This window comes from Pipistrellus hanaki (assembly GCF_964339955.1).
Source record: "Pipistrellus hanaki genome assembly, chromosome: 7".
Lineage (NCBI taxonomy): Eukaryota > Metazoa > Chordata > Mammalia > Chiroptera > Vespertilionidae > Pipistrellus > Pipistrellus hanaki.
The window spans coordinates 63,204,621-63,224,137 of NC_140509.1; the positions used below are offsets into that span (position 1 = coordinate 63,204,621).

The 19,517-nt window shown below is 38.6% G+C and overlaps 1 protein-coding gene across 3 annotated transcripts in view; it reads right to left on the reverse strand.

Annotated features, from left to right (window-relative positions):
* Nucleotides 1-14,063: 14,063 nt before the first annotated feature.
* The window catches only part of ADGRG6 (adhesion G protein-coupled receptor G6), a 137,728-nt gene continuing 132,274 nt past the window's right edge, over nucleotides 14,064-19,517 (reverse strand). For all 3 annotated transcript variants that reach the window (XM_084889320.1, XM_084889322.1, XM_084889321.1), the window contains one exon: nucleotides 14,064-16,944. In XM_084889320.1, coding sequence (XP_084745446.1) covers nucleotides 16,766-16,944 — 179 coding nt within the window. In that variant the 3' untranslated portion in view covers nucleotides 14,064-16,765. The remainder of the gene's footprint in view (nucleotides 16,945-19,517) is intronic.

Consider the following 19,517-nt stretch of genomic DNA (forward strand, 5'->3'; position numbering starts at 1 on the left):
CTTAACTCATTGCATTTAAGGAATATGAGTATTTAGAGATGGATGGTATCTGCAAAATCACTGCTAGTTTCCACATTGTGCTCTGAGGAGGCTGAAGAGTCAAGGGAAGAACGATGGAGACCCAGGAGGAACAGGTCTCCTTCAACTCAAGCACTTTTCTCCTTTGATGTATGGAGCTTTTGGAGAAGATAAACAAGTAGATTCCACTGGTGAAAACATATCCTTATTAAGTAAGGTAACTAAGTCCAATTTCTTGATTTTTACAGAAAAGTAAGTTAAGACCCAGAGAGATGAAATAATTTGCTAAGAACCCATAAAGAGTCAGTGACAGAACAAGGTCTAGAACTCATTTGTCCTGAAAGTACCTTGAGAATCAATGTGGAAAATGTTAGATAAAATGTTGGGTCAATGACCTGTTTCTAACTATTACTTTCTAGCTATTATTCAGGCAACCATTTATCTTTCTCAAGTCTCCTCACCTATAAAAGAATTTTCATTGTCATTTGCTTTTCTTCTTTTCACTCAGAAATGTGAATTTCAATGAGGTGAAGAGGGTGGGGGGAAATTTTAGAAGACAAGCTTGGGACAATCTTGTCTTGTTGCATGCTATGTCAGTAGGCATTCTCTCCATCAGAGTTTTGTCTGTTTTGTTAAACAGCACAATCCAGATTCTGAATAAGAACCTTGCACATGGTAGGAGCTTCATAAGCACTTGTTTTGTATATAGATTTATCACCCTCTAAACTTTTTAGAGTCTAAAGTATTGAATAATTACCTTGTTCCAATGGTATGTTCAACTATTATTAATGATATACTGCCATCTGCTGGCAATATGAATAATTACAATTGCATCCATGAAAATGAAATCTTGGACTTTTTTCCTCTTTTTTTTTTATAGCTTTAACAGTATATAAAATATAGTGGGGAACACTTAATGTGTTTTATAATAAAATTAAAAATATAATCTCTATAGACCAGAAGCCTTTTGATTTTCTTTACAAAATAAAACATGTACCCTATCTGTACAGAGAAACATAAACAAGCCTTGGAAAAGAAACTCGCCTGGAGGAAACAAACAAACAAAAAAAACACCAACCAACCATGGTGAGGGGCGCCCCCCTGTGGACTTTGAGAGAGAGCCTTAACTGGGATAAAGCAATGAAGAAATAGAACCCCCTTGCCTCCAGAAAGCCCCACGGTGCTCTGCATAGCCATCACCTTCTCCCTAAAGTTACCTGTGTCTTTAAACTTTCCCTGTTTTTAAACCTTATGCAAATAAAATCGACAGGATGTATTCTATGTTTTCTAGTTTCTTTCACTCAACACTGAAGTTTCTTCATTATGAATTTATTTCACAGTTTATCTAGTGCATTGTTTAGGAACATTGCTTCTAGTTTGGGGTTATTATCCACAGCGCTGCTATAAACATTCTTGTGCATATTTTTGGCACACCCATATCTGCATTTCTGTTATTTATATACTTGGGGCCCATTGCAGGAAGATTCCTGTAAAAACAGGGTTTCCTAAGGGCTTTCCTCTCACCATCACCACCTCTCCCAATTACCCGGCCCCCCCCCCCCACTTTCCCTACCGCCTCTCTCCCTGACCCCCCACCCCACGCTTTTCCTCCAGCCGCCTGCCACCAACTGACTTGCCTGTGATTTCCCTCCTGCAGCCTCCTTGCTTTCCACTTTCCTTCCCTCTTCCTTCTATGCTGTCTTCAGTCTTCACTCCTCCCTCCCTCAGTTTATGCAAATTAATCACCATCTTTGTTGGGTTAATTTCCAAACTCACTCTGATTGGCTGTGGGCATAGTGAAGGTACGGACAATTAGCATTTTTCTCTTTTATTGGTGTAGATGTAACATTGGGTTGGCTGGGCATAGGGTATATGTTTGTTCAGCTTTGGGTATATCCGTCTGTAGTTCCATCAAGAATGTATGAGATCTCGGTTCTTTTGATATTGACAATTTATTCATTGTAGCCATTATGAAGTATGTGGTATATAGCTCAGTGGGATTTTAATTTTTCTTTTGTGACGCTTTCATTGAATAATTTGGCCACCTCTCTGTTAGGAAATTGAATTTTTTTTTTAATGTAGGAATTTAAAACATATTCTGGATGTGAGTTTTTGCAGGATATATGTATTTCAATTTATTAGTGTGCACATTTTCATTCCCTTAAGTGGTGTTCTTAATGAACAGTTTTTAATTTAAAACAAAATGACAAAAATTAATATTTTGTGTGGTCTGTTGAAGAAATATATACCTACCTCAAGGTCACAAGGATTGTTTTGCATATTATTGTATAGAAGCTCTATTGCTGTACCTTTTATATTCATATTTACTGATCACCTAAATTTGAATTATTTTGTGTGTTCAGTAGAAGTCAAATTCTATTTTTTTTCCATACGAGTTTTCAGTTGACTATTTCAGTTTTGTCACAAATAAAACACCATAATAAACGTGTGGGCCTATTTATAGACTCTCAATTTTATATCTGTATTTGTCAAATATCCATGTCAATATCATATTATCTTAATTACTATAGCTTTATAATAAATCTTGATACATGGCACTATAAGTCTTCCAACATAGATCTTTAAGGTTGCCTTAATTATATTGGTCCTTTATTTTTCCATAAAGCTTTAATATTATCAATTTCTATACATAAATGAAAGTGCTCTGGGATTTGAAATAGGATTGAATATATATATATATATATATATATATATATATATATATCAACTAAAGAAGAACTGATATTTTTATATTACTGAATTTTAAAAATCTATGAACATGATATGTGTCTTCATTTTATTTAGGTCATTTTCAAATGTTCTTAATAATGCTTTATATTTTTAGTGTAAACATCTTGCACATTTTCCCTCTATATTTATAATTTTCATACTAATGCAAGTAGCACTTTTTTGTAGTTTTATTTTCATATAACTTATTGCTTATATATAAAAACACATAGAGTATTTACATATATATAAATATGTTTGATTGTATTGGAGATTTTATTTAATAATCTTATCAATTTTATTAATTCTAATAACTAATTTATGACTCTGATTTTTTTTTATGTCCAGAATTTTATTCTCTACATGTTACCCTTTTTTTTTTGCCTTTTTACAATTTCTATTTTTTTCTTGGTTATGGTCCTGCTAATAGAAGTGTCTTCTTTTCTTGTTTCCAAATGCAGGGAAGACGTTTAATATTTCAATATTACTTAGCCTCACTGTTGGCCCTACATAATTTCCTTTTATCCTTCCAAAAAATATTTCCTCATACACATTATAATTAGAGAAGCTTTTTTACTATTTGTGATTTAGCCAGAGCTTAAGTTTAGAAGTAACCAGCTTGTGGTGTGTGTGAGGTTTGGTGCACATGGCATGGTATGCTCAATGAAAATTGGTTGAATGAATTTTAGGATAGATGGCTTTACAAACTCAGAGGTAAAAACAAAGAAAAAGGGGAATGCAACATAGTACTTTGGAGAAGTTGGTAAAATAGTAACACTAACTTTTACCAGTTCTTAATACTGGTTATGCTGTATAATATATATGCTTATGAGAGGAACTAATAGGAATAGATGTGAGTTTACAAACTAATAATTTATGTGCAGGCAAAGTAGAATATATTTTCCAGTAATCTAGTTGATAAATATTTTAAGACGTGGTCAGGATAGCCTAGGACTGTGGTTGGCAAACTGCGGCTCATGAGCCACATGTGGCTCTTTGGCCCCTTGAGTGTGGCTCTTCCACAAAATACCACGGCCTGGGCGAGTCTATTTTGAAGAAGTGGTGTTAGAAGTTTAAGTTTAAAAAATTTGGCTCTCAAAAGCAATTTCAATAATTGTACTGTTGATATTTGGCTCTGTTGACTAATGAGTTTGCCAAACACTGGCCTAGGATAACATATCATATTGAAGTGTGAAAATACCACTGATAGATTATGGAAAGATTGGAACATGTTTTATAGACTAGCAATGGTGGAACAGAAACCTTCAAAGGGCTGGAGAATGTTAACCCAGCTAGAAACCCATATTCTGACAGAAACACATCATAAACTTTGGAGACACTGTGCACTTAGAGCTTTTCCCACCGACAAGCTGACAACATGTGCTTACACGGCTCTCGATAGCCTGGGCTTTGAAGGCACAGTATGTCACTGGCATCTTGGACAGTACTTTTCACCAGGAGTGACACCCCTGAGGATACCTCACCTTTCTGCTTTTGGTTTTATCCAGGCAAGATAGTTAGTGCATCTAATAGCTTTCTGAGAGTGTTGCAACACATGTAAGAGACCACTGGCTGGGCCAAAAGAGAAAAGCATTCCTAAAGCTGAAGGAGTCACCAGTATGAAATTCAGCATATTCTGAAGTACACCAGTATCTCCAAAAAAGGAGACAGGAGGTTTGCTAGGGCCACAGACTCACTAGGTAGAAGTCTCCCCCACCGAGTTTAAGGTCAAATTCCTGTGTGATAAGTTAGTAACCTCATGGGGACACCAGAGATACCTTCTTCAGTAATCACAGTTACCACAGTCAGGGTCGCACAGCTGGGGCCATGAAAGGGGCCCAGGATTCTCTAACTCAGAGAATTTGAGTCAATGAACAGACATACTAATCAAAACCATAATGCTTTATCATTTACAAAACACCGTCATATCTTATCTCCATTGATCCTCACAAGCAAGTGAATGAGTTAACATCATCAGGATCATCCCCACTTTAGAAATGAGAACACGGAGGCTTGGCAAGTTTAAGCTGTTTCCCAGGAAGTGACAGTTGGTGATGCAAAATTTGTAAATAGCAAATCCTTTGTTGTTTCTACAACATCATGGTCTCCTTTTCTGATGAAAGAAAATCACACTTAGGAAACAGAGAGATCACCAATACTACTAACATTTTTACTTGAAATTAATGACATTTTTATATCATTTTCTTCGACGTTTCCTGGTACCATGTATGCAGCTCAAATGAAGGAGAAGATGGTATAAAGAAGAAATAGAGTTCGGAGAAGTTCGGAGTTGGTGACAGGGCCATAAGACCTCCTGCCATTCCCATTATGTTAGCCTTTCTAGAGTCATTTTCCAAGGACATGAGCTAGCATTACCCCTTTGAAACTACAGGAAGTCCTAAAATATTTGCCTTCTGAAAATATCCTGATCTTACAGGGGGCCAAGAATAGGAACTGATATGTGAGTTGTTAACTTAACTTCATCCTGCAAAATGCATGTCCCACATAGTCCCTCTGTATTAACAGAATAGTGATGGTTATGCTTATGTATCAACACGGATGGGCCACAGATAACTGGTCAAAGGCTATTGTGGGTGTTTCTGTATATCTGTGAATGTGCTTTCTGGAGGAGGTTAATATTGACATCAGTGAACTTTGAGTAAAGCAGATTTCCTTCCATGATGGGGATTGGGTCTCATCCAAAAAGTCAGAGGTCTTATAGAACAGATGGACCACACCCCCATCCCCTAGCCCAGCAGAAGGAATTCTGACTGCAGACTGCTTTTGAACTCAAACTGCACTGCTTCCCTGGGCTCCAGCCCTGCTGGCCAATCCCATCAGACTTTGGACCTGCCAATCTCTCACACTTGCATTGGCCAATCCCTTGAAATATATACACAAATCCTGTTGGTTTTGTTTCTCTGGAGAATCCTGAAGTGCAACTTTGGGAGAAAAAATTAATAAAAGACACTGTCTTATTTTTGGGGAAATGGGGTATTAGTATATAGTATATAGTATATAGTATATAGTATATAGTATATAGTATATAGTATATAGTATATAGTATATAGTATATAGTATATAGTATATAGTATACTGGTATACCATATGTGTACACACACATATAGACACATATACATCTATGTATACTCAATGCAGCCATTGAAATGAGTTTTATTGGCCTCCTAAAAAAATTAAAAGTAGGCTGTCAAATAAGTGACCAGATCATCCTTTTAATAAAATGATAAGCACACTCTGGTTGTCTCCTGGTTTGAGGTTCAGGTCTTTGTTGAGCCATAGAGTTGCTCTCCTCTTTGTGAAGGAACCATAGGAACTCAGCTCAACTCCCTGTTCCTCTAGGAGACCGTTTTCATTGGCTTGAACAATATGGAGCAACTTTTAAGAGAAACAGTGTTTGATAAAACTTAAAGCTCGTTTTCATGAATTTTAGGAAATAACACTATTATCACGCAGGAAACATTAGATTCTGGATTCCTGCCCACCCCATGCTGGACCTAACAGAAGTTTGTGCGAACAGGGATCTAGAAGGGAGGGATTAGGGAACCGCGACTTGTCTGCTGCCTGTTGTGACTACGAAGAAAGCATTGCTTTGCCCATCACAATTCATTAGCGAGTTCTCAGGGGTCGGGGTCACTCGTACTGGTCAGATTGGTGGACACACATGAGGGCTCGGACGTATCTGCTTCCTCACTGTGACCCTGGACTCCTCAGGGCCACTTTCATCTCCCGTACATGCTGAGTGAGACATGGGGGGAAATTAGCTGAAGGATTAGGGAGAGAGCGCTTCAACTTCAAGGGCTTTTACTGAGTAAACACTGGCAATGCTAAATAACAGAAGGAATGTTTAGAAAATGGTCCTTTGAAGGAAAATGTTTCCAGTGACTTGGGAATTATTTGGAAGAAGGAAAGCCACAACTATGTTAGCAATCCCTGACAGCTTTTGTGGATAAAGGTAGGCGGGGAAGCCAACACTTTGTAACTACAAACTGGTTTTCCTTTAACGGTGGCAAAGTCTAGCAAAACATTTTCTAATGCTTATGTTTGGAGTCCTTGCTTGGAATTGTTCCTGAAAAGGAAATGTTCTTTTGACCGTTCTGAGTACTTTATTCAGAAAACAGTCCATGTTTATGTGCATACACGTTCACATACATAGTTATCTACCAAAAAAGTTTGAATAAATGTTTTTTTATTATTATTAGCTTCAAGTTAAAATGTTAACTGGAAGTGCGCCAATCAAGGCAGTGATAATTTCTTTTTTTTAAAATTGTTATGTATTGATTGATTTTTAGAGAGGGATATAAATAGAAACAGTGTCTTGCTGTTCCACTTACTTATGCATCCTTTGGTTGGTTCTTGTATGTGCCCTGACCAGGGATTGAACCCATATTCTTAGAGTATTGGGACAATGCTCTAACCAACTGAGCTACCCGGCTAGGGCAGAGTAGTAATAATTTCTATTTGCAGAAATATATGCTACCTTTTTTTAAAAAAAATATGAAGGTATTAATCTAGTAGTTGCATTGACTTGCAAGTCCTTTGAGCTTCCCCCTGCTCTGCCCCACATTATTTGCATGGCCACAGATGGTTTCCCACTGGCATGCCTGTCAACTCACGTTTAATAAGACGTGGGAGACTCTAGGGGGCCTTGAAAGTGAATCACATGAAATAGTATCTCGTTAAAGTGCTTCTTGGATACTTGGCAATGAGTTCCAAGCTAAGAACTACCCTCCATCACTTATATGGACATGGCTTTCTCTAACGGGAATGCAAACCTGGCTTAGGCATCCAGGGGCAGAGGCAGAGATGCTCCTCTGTGCTCGGAGGCTGGCCCATGTGTGCTTGTCAACAGAACCTCTCAGTTTTGCCTTTCTCACTCACCCAGCAAGAGATTCTGTGTGCCACATTTGAGGACAACTCTTGGCAACTGTCTAATCTGTTTTGCTTGCTGTCTTTGGATTTTCTGCCCATTGTGTCCTCCTTTCCCCTGATGGACTATGCACAGTGGTGTAACACAGCTGGGGAGGGAGGAGAAATGAGTTGTTGTATGTTGTACCCATGTTGTGGGGGGGGGGGGGAATCATTAATTTCACAGATTTACTATTTAAAAAAATTGGAATTTCATCTCTGATATTCACAATGAGCACTGCCTTATGTCTGGGCCACCTTCTCTTTTGTATTTCCTACTAATTTTATTTGTAAAGGAGTTAATAACTGCCCTGAAAATATTAAAGAATGTGTGTAGAAAACATATTCATTTTGCAAATAAAATAACATAACACACATGTATTCCCTTGAAAATTTCAGGTTGAACAAGATTGTATGCCTTGCAGCACATTTAGTTTTTAGGTCTTTGGGTTCCGTGTTTATATTTAAGGAAGGAAAGGGAACTGTAAAATTCTAGGGCTGAACATATTTTAGCACTTCATCAGCCTCCTTTATTGTCCAGATAAATGAACTGAGGCCCACAGGAGGCAGGTGACACACTGAAGCCCCCAGCAGAGGCCACTAGTAGCAGAGGAAATATTTCCCAGGAATTAAACCAGTGGCCTTCCTGCTACATGAAGCAATTCCTTCAGTGTGGGGAAGCCTGGGACTTGGTTGGAAGGTCTGTAAGGAGGATTCTCTGAAAGGTGGGGGGCTTCTGGAGGGACCTTGTTGAAGGCAGCAGTCCCTACCTTGACTTTTCCAAACAAGTCCAAACCCTTGGTGGGGCGGCGGGGCGGGGGGGGGGGGGGGGGGGCGCGGGGGTTTGCTAAAATCTCTGTTTAATCTTGTAGAAGCATATCCTTTCTCAAGGATACTTACCCTGCTGATTGTATCTAATAGTTCAGTTCAAGCTGTTGGGACAGTAAAAGGCTAAGAAGACAGGCAAACAGGACTGCTTTTTACTTCTAAAGAGTCCCTTAGCCCTCTCTTTCACAGAAACGTGTCAGAACAATCTGTTCATCCATTGCTCAGCATCTGCCGGTCAGCCCCGGCACTTCAGAATAAAGAAATCATTGGTGTTAACAAAATAGGATAAGTCCATTTTTTAAAAAAACATTAAACAACAGTAGTCCTATGTAATTTCTTTCTCTGGTTCTTCTTATCCTTGCTAGTTTAGAGGATCAGTTTGCCAGGCTAACTGAAGGGATAGCATAGTTTTCTCCCTTACAGAAACTACAAGATGGATAGTTATGGAATCAGGCTAATGAACTGGCTGGGATTTTATAACTTAAGCAGAACAAAAACATATTTACCAGAACTCATACAAAGCAAGTGTAACAAGCACTGGATTATTGTTAGCCAAATTACTACTGTTCTCTGGCAACCTAATAGGCCTTCAAGGAAACAGAGACATTTGTCGAATAGGGATTAAATAATTTTCAGCTGCTCAATTCAGCATGGCTTCTAGAACATGATTTGACACAGTAAAAGTAGAGAGAGGAAAATATAGGTCATTAAGAGTCACAGCTAATCTCTAAACCCCTTTTTATTATTAAATTCTCTCCTCTGTAAATCTCTGGCTGAAGGTACTGCTCACTGGTATCCTGGGCTCAGAAGCACAGACAGTGCCTGGGAGCAACCCAGCGGGGTGACTCAGGATCTCTCTGGTTACACAGCCCCCAAGGCAGCTTAGCCATCCTGGAGTTTTGTGACTGTGGAGGGATGGGCACAGAATATGCCTCTTGGATCTTTCTGAAGAGAACTTGCTGTGGCTGGTGGAATCAGCGAAGGGCCTTGGAGATCTGCTGCTGACTCAGAGCTGAGGAGCTTCTCCCTCCAGCGTCCCAGCCAATGGCCGAGCAAGTGAGATGAGCAGGGCCTTCCTGTGTCTACCCAACCCAGCCCTTCTCAATGAGAGGCCTTTGTGTAGAGCTCCCAATGGCACTGGCAAGTCTTTCTCAGACTTGTGCTCGGAGGCTCTTCCTATCAGGTCCTCCTCCTTCCCACCCAATCCTCCTGCTTCTGACTCTCCTTTCACAAGTGGGACACCTACATGCTTACTTGCCTACTTCTCCTCCTTCTCTCCTTTATCTTTCACAAATGTTATTCCTAATAAATTGTGTGAATTTCTAAATCCATTCTGCTTCCTGGGTGACCCAACCTGACACAATGAGCTAAAACCCTTTAATAAATCACACTAAAAAAAAAATATCTAATTGTTCTAACTGAACATACTTTAAGATCATGTTTGAATGAGGAATTTTTCCTCTCCCCCACCTTCCACAGCTTCGGTTGCTGGGTGAGTCTGTGCAGCCACATCATACCATGTGTTCTTGGACAAGGTGTAGACACTTGAGTAAAGCTGAGTCAATCAGGGGCTTTTTCTTGAGAATTTAACTAACGATGTTGAAATGAGAGTTATATGGCATTGAGAACTGGAGCTGCAAGGTCATGTTGAACTGGCACCATGGTAACTTCATGTAAAACAAAGCCACAAGGAAACAGAAAATAAAGGCATTGGAGAAGCAAGTCAGCTGCAGATGTGAAGAAACAACAAAGAGGAAACACCACAGCATCACCACTTTGGAGTACAGTCTGATGGTTCCTTACAAATCTAAACCTACTCTGTTCCTTGGTATTTACCCAAGTTGAAAATTTACATCCACCAAAAACCTACACACAGATGTACTAGTATACGGTATTCATAATGTCCCAAACTTGAAAACAACCAACAAGTCCTTCAGTAGGTGAATGGGTGAGTAAACTGCGGTGCATCCAGACAACGGGATAGTATTCAGCATTAAAAAGAAGTGAGCTATCGAGCCATGAAAAGACATGGAGGAAACAAGTGCATATTGTAAAGTGAAAGAAGCCAATCTGAAAAGGCTATATGCTACATGATTCCAACTAGATGACATTCTCTAAAAGGTTAAACTACAGTGACAGAAATCAATGGTTGTTGGGGGCTGGGTGAAGAGAGGGATAAGTAGGCGAGCACAGAAGCATTTTAGGGCAGTGAAATCTCTGTATGAGAATATGATTATACTTTTGTCCAAACCTATAGAATCAAAGTGAAACCTAAACTATGGACTTTGGAGATGAGGATGTGTCAGTGTAGGTTCATGGAAGTAATCAGTGTACCACGGTGGTGGGCGATGCTGATGATGGGAGAGGCTGTGAATGTGTGGAAGCAGGGAGTGGGATATATGGAAAAATTTTTCTAATTTTTGCTGTAAACATAAAACTCTCTAAAAAAAAAAAGTCTCAGTAAAGCAAACAACTATAGCAGACAAAATAAGTGCTTGATGTCTAGGACCACCATTCCCTGGTCCCAGATTCCCCAAAGTTTGGCTGCGCATGTGGCTGCCAGGCTCCTTGAGGACACTGTGCTCTTATCTTAAATTCCCCTAATATTGCAGCCAGTCTGAGCCATGAAACAGTTCCCAAGACAATTGCTCAAGAACAGGTTTATGAACTTACTCATCTCAGGCTTGAGCTGAATTTAGTTCCTTTTCCAATACCAATAAAAAGAATCAGAGTTGATATCAAAATGATGTCTTTTTGCTCTTATCCCATTTGCCTGAATCACATAAAGTGAAAAATAGCAATTGGGTAAGCCCCTGTAAGGTTGTTTCAAATCTTTATTTTTAAATACATTTTATTGATTTTTTACAAAGAGGAAGAGAGGGATAGAGTTAGAAACATCGATGAGAGAGCAACATAGATCAGCTGCCTCCTGCACACCCTCCACTGGGTATGTGCCTGCAACCAAGGTATATGCCCTTGACCGGAATCGAACCTGGGACCCTTCAGTCCGCAAGCCGACACTGAGCCAAACCAGTTAGAGCATCAAATCTTTTTAATTTTGCTAATTTCCCCAGCTTGATACCACTTCCCTTATAACACGCAGCAGGTGAAGTGAGCCTCTAATTATTTTAGCTTAAAGATCAGGAAACAAGTTTTCCTCACTATCTGTACCTTTGTCCCTCCTTGTCTCATGAAATAATCTGCTTTTTAGCCTCAGAAGGAAGCTATGCCCCCACTCTTTGCTGGGACCAACTCTGTGTGTGCTCTCTTCATCCTCACCTTCTTACTTTCATGGCCCTGCTCTATACACTCCCCTATACTGCTGCCTTCCTTTCATATTCATCTTTAAATATTGTATTTTGTTCATTGAACAAACGAAAAATAAAACTCCATAAGACACCTTTCCTTCATGTTTATACTTCTTTGAACAACTAGCCCACCACTTCTCCCCGCTGGCACCATTTTTCTTCTATATCTTGACATAAGTAGCTTCTTCCTTCCTTCTCCTTCTCTTTCTTCCCGTTCCTCCCATCCCATTCCCCTCCTTTCTTCCTTATCCCTCTTCTCCTTCCCCTCTCTCCCTCCCTCTTACCCTCCCTCTTTTCCTTCCTCCCTCCCTCCCTAAAGGCTTTTTTGTTTTTTGAGCCCCTGGGCATCTGGAAGCAACAGGCACTCACCATTCAGTATGGAGTTAGCCCCTACCAAAAGGAGGGCTTGCTTCCACAGCTTTGAAAGCCTTCTGATAGGCATTGTCGTCTCTCCTCTGAGATCTGTGATCCCAGGCACTGTTCCTCAAGTTGCCTTGCTTTTCCATCCACTTTCCCAAAGGCTTCCTCACTCTTCTCCCTGAGTCCAGTTACTCTGCCTTGTAACAACCCATCCACAGAACCTTCCAGCTAGGACTCCCTGCCTAAAGCCTGTATACCTCCCTGTGCCCGCTTAACCTCACCCAGCTAAGACACTCAGCTCACACTAGTTTTGGCTTCTTCACAGTTCTACAACCTCTTCCCGCACCGCCACAATCAAGCAAACCTCAATGCTGTTCCACTCACTGCCCTGGATATGCCAACCTCCGTGCCTGGAATGACGTTCCTTACTCCCAGCCGAGGCCTAACAGCACCAATCAAGACTTCAGAGACCAAATATTCACTAATGTTTTGCTAGTTCTGAGCTTTTCCCTGAAGTTCTAGAAGCGTTTAACAAAATGTTATGACATTGATCCTGTCCTTGAATTACTTCCCTTCCCAAGGCTGCATGTTCTCTGAAGGCAGCCACTAGGTTCTGATACAGAAGAGCGAACACAGAGTCGGATGGACTTAGGTTTGATTCTTCCTCGAACATCCTCTGTGGCCACAGGTAGGTTACTTACCGCCTTAAATCACCACTTTTAACAAATGGAAGATTGGAACAACAACTGCCCACAGTAAAATTGTGGTAAAAATTTTAAGAGATAGAAAGGTATAGGGCACCCAAAGTGTTTATAGATTTTTGTTCTATCATGTCCAAATTACTTATTTTAAATTATTGCCAGTGGTAATAAAACATGCCGTTTTCACTCCCCATTTTTTGTCAGGCCATAGAATATAAATGCAAATATTTCAATATTTTACATTTATTCTTATTTTTCTCTAGGGAAGCAGAAAAGGAAAACTGTTACTTTAAGTAAGCTTCCTTGAAATGAAGAGGGAGGGAGATTGAAGGGAAAAACAAGAAAAAAAGTGATAGAAAAAGGAAAGTTGGAGGAGAGGAGGGAGAGATATTCAACTCTTTTATATGAGAAAAGTAGGATGTTACTCAACTGAAAATACCGATGTGCTTCCAAAACTCAAAAAAGCCCCCCTCCTTTTTCTTTTTCTTTTTTTTTCAAATTTCAAAATACACTAAACACGGGTCAGCCAGCAAGTCAAATAAGTAGTTTCCACCTGCTCCAAGCTTTCTGAAGTAACCTGCTCACAGATGAATCTTAAGCAACTACTTGCCTGTTTTCTTAACACAGCTTGGCCGGGAGTTGTGAACTTTGGCTCAGAAGACCTAGGTTAGCAGTGACCAGCGAATGCACCTCACAGCTTAAGCCAAACTGGGCCTGGGCTCTCTGCAGGAAAATTAGCTAAATAATCACCGCAAAGGAAGTGCAGGTGTTCTGTTCTACTCATGCAAATGTAGCTGGAGTTGGCAACCTCCTGTCATTTTCTAAGCCTCCCACAATGAAAATAGCACCTATAAATGGTGAGAAAACATCCTAGCACCTAACTACTACAAAATATTACTGACTCAGTTCCCTTTTGGGGATGCTGAAGTCTTCCTCAAAAAAGAGACCTACGATTACTTGTAATCTTCCACAGAGCTTGGCGTCACATCAGTCATCTTAAAATCTAAGAACTTCAAAATGCATTAATCCAGAGTAAACTGGATTTTTGTAACATACTCATTCTCAGTGCTTTGGCCAAGTAGCCCATGTGACCAGCATAAGTAGAGGCTGGTTGTTTTCCAGTTGTCAAATACTCTTTTCCTATTTAAGAGTTAGAAATAAAAACATTCCCTCATAAAGGAATTGAATAATCTGGGACACAAACAAGTAAGTATTTATTTGAAAAACATTTCCGTATAAGTACAATGGCAAATCAGCTACAGTAGCTTCTCACTACTAATTCCAATTTGTTACTCACAGTCACTTTTAATGCATCATAAGTAAAGATACTGCTACAGAAATCTATTTCACAAGGTACTTAGAAAAAAAAATATATACAGTCTCTCCAACAGAAAGTTAATTAAAATAACAAAGCCAGGCAATATAAAGCTAAGATACAAAGCAAGCTGACATTTATAAACATCAATAAATAAACATGTACAAAAGAGTCTATGACAACAGTGAACCAAGAAAATCATTACAGTGCAGGTAATGATGACAAGAAGGCAAAATATCTCAGGATGCTAGACTGATTCAATACAATGGAGTATTTTTGTTTGTTTTTTTAAAGGTTAAAGAAGAAAAAAATCCCAGAGAGTCTGAATCGATATTAGTCTCAAATCTAAGCTGAAACTATGTTTTGGCTCCACAGAATTCCATTCCTGTAACTGAATTCCTGTAATTCTGTTCTGAGGGGGTTAAATGAAGGGGAGAACTGTATCCTTAGAACTGAGGGTAGAATTTGGCTCAGCCTTTAAATCCACTTGCAAATGTTTCTATTCAGCTGTTTCTTCCATTTTCCCTTACCTGGTTACTGGACATTTCTAAAGTGGAGCTGACATTGTTGTCAAATATGAATAAAAAGGTTCTCCAGTCTGGATAAATATGAGTAGAAACCGAAGTCATTTTTGTAGCTACCTCAATCACTGTTCACTCAATATGCACTTCGGGTAGAAATCTCACAGTAGGAAGCTAATTAAATTCTATCTTGAATCTCTAAGGCTTTGGGACAGTATATGAAGACTCAGTGACTATTTAAGATTAATTCTTATTTATATATAATCCCTGCCAGAATAAGCAGCCTGTTAATATATGCCTACAGGGAAAGACCTGGCTCTAGTGTAATGGATCTTCATGATGTGAAGATTTACTACCCTACTATGTACACCCCTCCCCTGTGAAAGCTAAGCTGGGCAGTGCTCATGTGACCCGGGACAGTGTTCCACCCTGCTGCAAAATGGGAGAGTCATAAAATCCACCCCACGTTGTCTTATCCTCCATTCAGTCTGGCAAATAGCTTCATGACTGAGCATCAGCACAAGGTGAGAGGCCTGGTGGCTGCACAGCCTGGATGCTAAGTCTCAGGCTGAGAGCTATCTGCTTCAGCACAGAGGGGAAGGCCCCCAGGTGCTCAGATCTGCCTTCTGCCTTTACACAGACTGGCTCCAGAATGGCTCAACTTCCCAACACATAGCCAGCTCCCCGAATCTGATAACCCAGAGCAGATGTAAGGGTACAGCACATACTGAGACCAATCTGTAAGACACTGGATACAAATCCATCATTTAAGAACAAATAAAATGTGGTCTGCTAAACATTCACTAGCAAACATGTTACTCAGAATAGTTTGACAGTTAAGTAAGTTGCTTAATATTCTGCATGGCTTGTAGGCAGAAACCTAATCCATAAATAACACCATCTATCTTACCAGACCTCCTCTGGCTCCTATAATCAGAGGACTTATATACAAATAGTTTTTCGACTCACAATTGTAGACCCACATGTTTATAAATTATTTTGATTATGATAAGTCACCCATTTGTCTCAGTTTATATTCCTTGGAACAAAACTCTTAAAAGGGAAAGTAAGAGGCTTTTCATTTGTGCAACTGCAAATGTCTTAAAGTCTGCAGAGCAAGGGTAGGACCCGTGAGTCTCAGTGATTGTATTTCCTAAAAGGGAGAAACTATGGCACACAGCATGGAAATTCTCATTCTGTGCATGAGCCTGTGGGCTCAATATTCAGTAGAGGAGCAAGGCAGAGATATGAGAGACTCATTCTTCAATAACTACTGGGAGGTTCACATTAATGAACCATCAATGTTAAACTTGATTCAAATGTATGGGGTTAAGTGATAATTAATGATGATCCTTAAGCTTTGTGTCTTGAATAGGATAAGTAAAATAGTATAAATTTTCATGGCTTCGTGTTAACTTGGTCAAAATTTGATGAATTCTTTCTTTCTTAAGCATGTTATGTTCCTGACAGTTAAACAATTGGTATGAAAAGAAAAAATTCCTATCTGTTCTTCAGGTCAAACATTCTTTTGTATCTATGGTCAACATTTCACAAAAAAGAGGAAATATGCTACTGCATTCACAGAAACTAGCTTTGAAATAGGATTTGCAGGCATCCACAAAAATTAGAAATATCATTATGCTTTGATTGCTGAAAAAGATTTCAATGAAGCTAAATGGCTAAACCCAAACCTAACCATTGGGTGGGGCATGAATGAGCTCTAAATTAGGATTTGTCCCTAGCTCAGTCTCTCTCTTCCCCTCTAATTTTAATGTCTCCCCTTGAGTTCTAATTAGTCCAATTCAATTTTATGTTTTAAAAATTCCTTTTTTTCTGTGGCTACTGAATACTGTTGCTCTCAGTGCTGAAGTTTCAGTGATGATGGAAACTTCCCCATGGAAGAAATAGAATGAAAAGACAAATTCTGAATTTCACAAAAGCCTTTTTAACAAAATACATTCCTCATAGATATGCAGTTACCTAGGTAACGGCACGTTTACATCTGCTAGTCACAGTGTTCGCTGCTTGCAGATCACGTTTCTCTTTCTTATATTAAAGACATTAAAACTTTGTGCTGTGGCTGAAGGTGTCTGACATGATAATGTTTTTATAGAAGTTATCAGAATGAGGATTGCAATAACCCTTGACCTTATCAATGACCTGATGGACAGGGATGATTGATGTTGGTTCTCCGTCAGCATGAGTCAGTTTTGATGAGAACTTGTCCATGGAAGCATTGTCTGTAAGAAATGATACAAGAAATTAGGCAAGAACTGGTGAAATGTCTAAGGGCTGCCACACTAGACACTGTATTTTGCACATAAAAAAAACAAAAAACAAAAAAACAAACAACAACAACAAAAAAAACAGAAAGGAAAAAAATTCTGGTTGTCAGGTTAGATAATAGGCAGCACTGAAAATTCACATTTTCATCTTCAAAGTGCATTCCTATGGATAAGTCAATGTCAATTTGCCTCCTAGTAATATGTTGGAGTTTATTTTAAGAAACATTCCTGTGGTGATATTTTTCAAAGAGCTGATAAATAATCAGAAAAATGCTGCAAAGGAAAAAATGTGGCAAGGTTCAAAGAAAAAATGACAGATTATATAACAAATGGATAAAAAGATGCTGAAATATTTATGGAAGAAATGTCATGATGGCTAAGATATGTTTTCAAAATAATACAGAGAGGGAAAGTGAGTAAGTGAAGGAGATTCATTATACTATTCCCTCTACTTTTTATATATATGACACTTCTCATAATAAAAAAATTAATTCTCATACAAAGATGTGTATATTGATTTTGAGAGAGAGGGAGAGAGAGACATGGATGTGAGAGAGAACACCAATTGGTTTCTTTCCATACTTGCCACACAAGGACTGAACCCATAACTTGGGTATCTTTCCTGACCAGAGTCAAACCAGCAACATTTCAGTATACATGGTGACACTCCAACCAACTGAGCCACACCAGCCAGGGCAAAATGTTTTATAAATTATAATTTAAAAAACTTTGAGAATAAAAGTCAATGAAAATAAACATAAAAAGGATATTTTGAACACATTCTCTAATGGTTGCCTTGTAAAGTGATTGGAATATAGAAAAAATAATGTTTTATTCATTATTTTTAAATTAAAGAAATTAAAATGGTCTATCAGAAACATTTAAAGTATATGTTTTTATTAATTGTGCTAATCTCAGAATTATGTTATTGCTGACAATATGAGAGCAATGGATAGAAATAAAGGACTGCTAAAAACATTTTTTTTCCTAAATCTCCCAATACCATATATTTAAATATTATGTCCTAGCTAGACACAAAAGCTTCTAAAATTGGCTCAGATAGTGTTCTGAAACTCAATTAAGCCCTATTATCTATAAATACATATGGCTATCTTCATGAATATCTTGTATGTATCTTCCTTGCTCCTTCTCCCAACACACTTTGGAGAAAAAATTTTACCCTAAAATTAACCACAGAGATTTCACACCGAGGAAGGAGCAAATATGACCATCTACAACAGTGGTCCACAAACTGCGACTCGCCAGCCACATGCGGCTCGAGAGCCACTGTTTGCCAATCTGTTAACCAATGAGTTTGCTGACCATTGTCTACAACATACTAGTTCCCTACAGTTGTATCTTCTCTAGTCACTGTGGAAGAGGCAAAAACTCTATCATGAAAAACCACTTCTAGAAATCGTGGCTTCAAAATTGGAGTGCCCACTTCCTGCCATTTTTTGTTTGTTTGTTTGTTTGTTTTGAATAAGTTAGACCCAGTATGTGAGAAAATATTACAAATCCTTCAATAATTGGTAAAAGCCATCAGAGTTATACCTATAGTCTTTGGAAATAACTCAAATTGTTCAACTGCTTAGTGTTGGAACAAAAACTATGTATGTATAAAAAAAAAAAAGGCTGAAATTGGAAATGGTGTGTTCATCCCACACTAAAGGAAGCAAAATGGATGGTTTATGGGAAGAACTGGCAGAGAGAAGCATGGCAGGATGATTATGCCCCAGGATTGGTGAGAAAAAGGATCAGGGCATTCATTGTTTAAAGGCCCTTTTAACTCTGGGCAAGCTGATTGGTTCTGTGTTTTTCTTCAGTTCATACATTCACTAGCCACTGGTTTTCTGTTGGGGATTTTTCTATTGAATTAAATTTAAATAATGAATAATTTTTTTGCCTGATGTTTTCAGAAAAAAAGAAACTTCAAGGGTATATTCATTCTGTTTTGTTGATAGCTTTGTCATGTAGCTTTTAGAGGTTTTGACCAGCTCTATTCCCAATATGTGACCCAATTTTCTGGGTCTTTATATTCTAATAAAAGAAATTATGAACAAGGTCTGTTATATCAAAACAGGGTTGGGCAAAAGTAAGTTTACAGTTGTGAATACACAAAACGGAATTTATTCTTACTATTATTTATTAACCATTGTGTTATTTACCATTTGAACATCTATAAACTTTCTTTTGTCCCACCCTGTATATGCAGTTACCACTACTTTGGTTACATATGGGCAATATGGATTTTGATTATAATTGCAAGTTTGAAAACCAGGGGCTAGGGAAATGAACTACTGTTTGACCTGTGCTGAAATTTTAAGCAGATAAGAATCCTCAAAAAGCAGGATAGGAATTGATAAATTCTATTTTATGTCTTCTATGAATGTACCATGACAACTCAAGTAATTCATCAGAGCCATGAAAAAGTAAAGCATTTCACTTTACACCTTTCTAACACAAACCTCTTAAGCACTGCTTTTATTTTGTTGCTATTGTACTTGGTATGAAATTTACTAATTCCA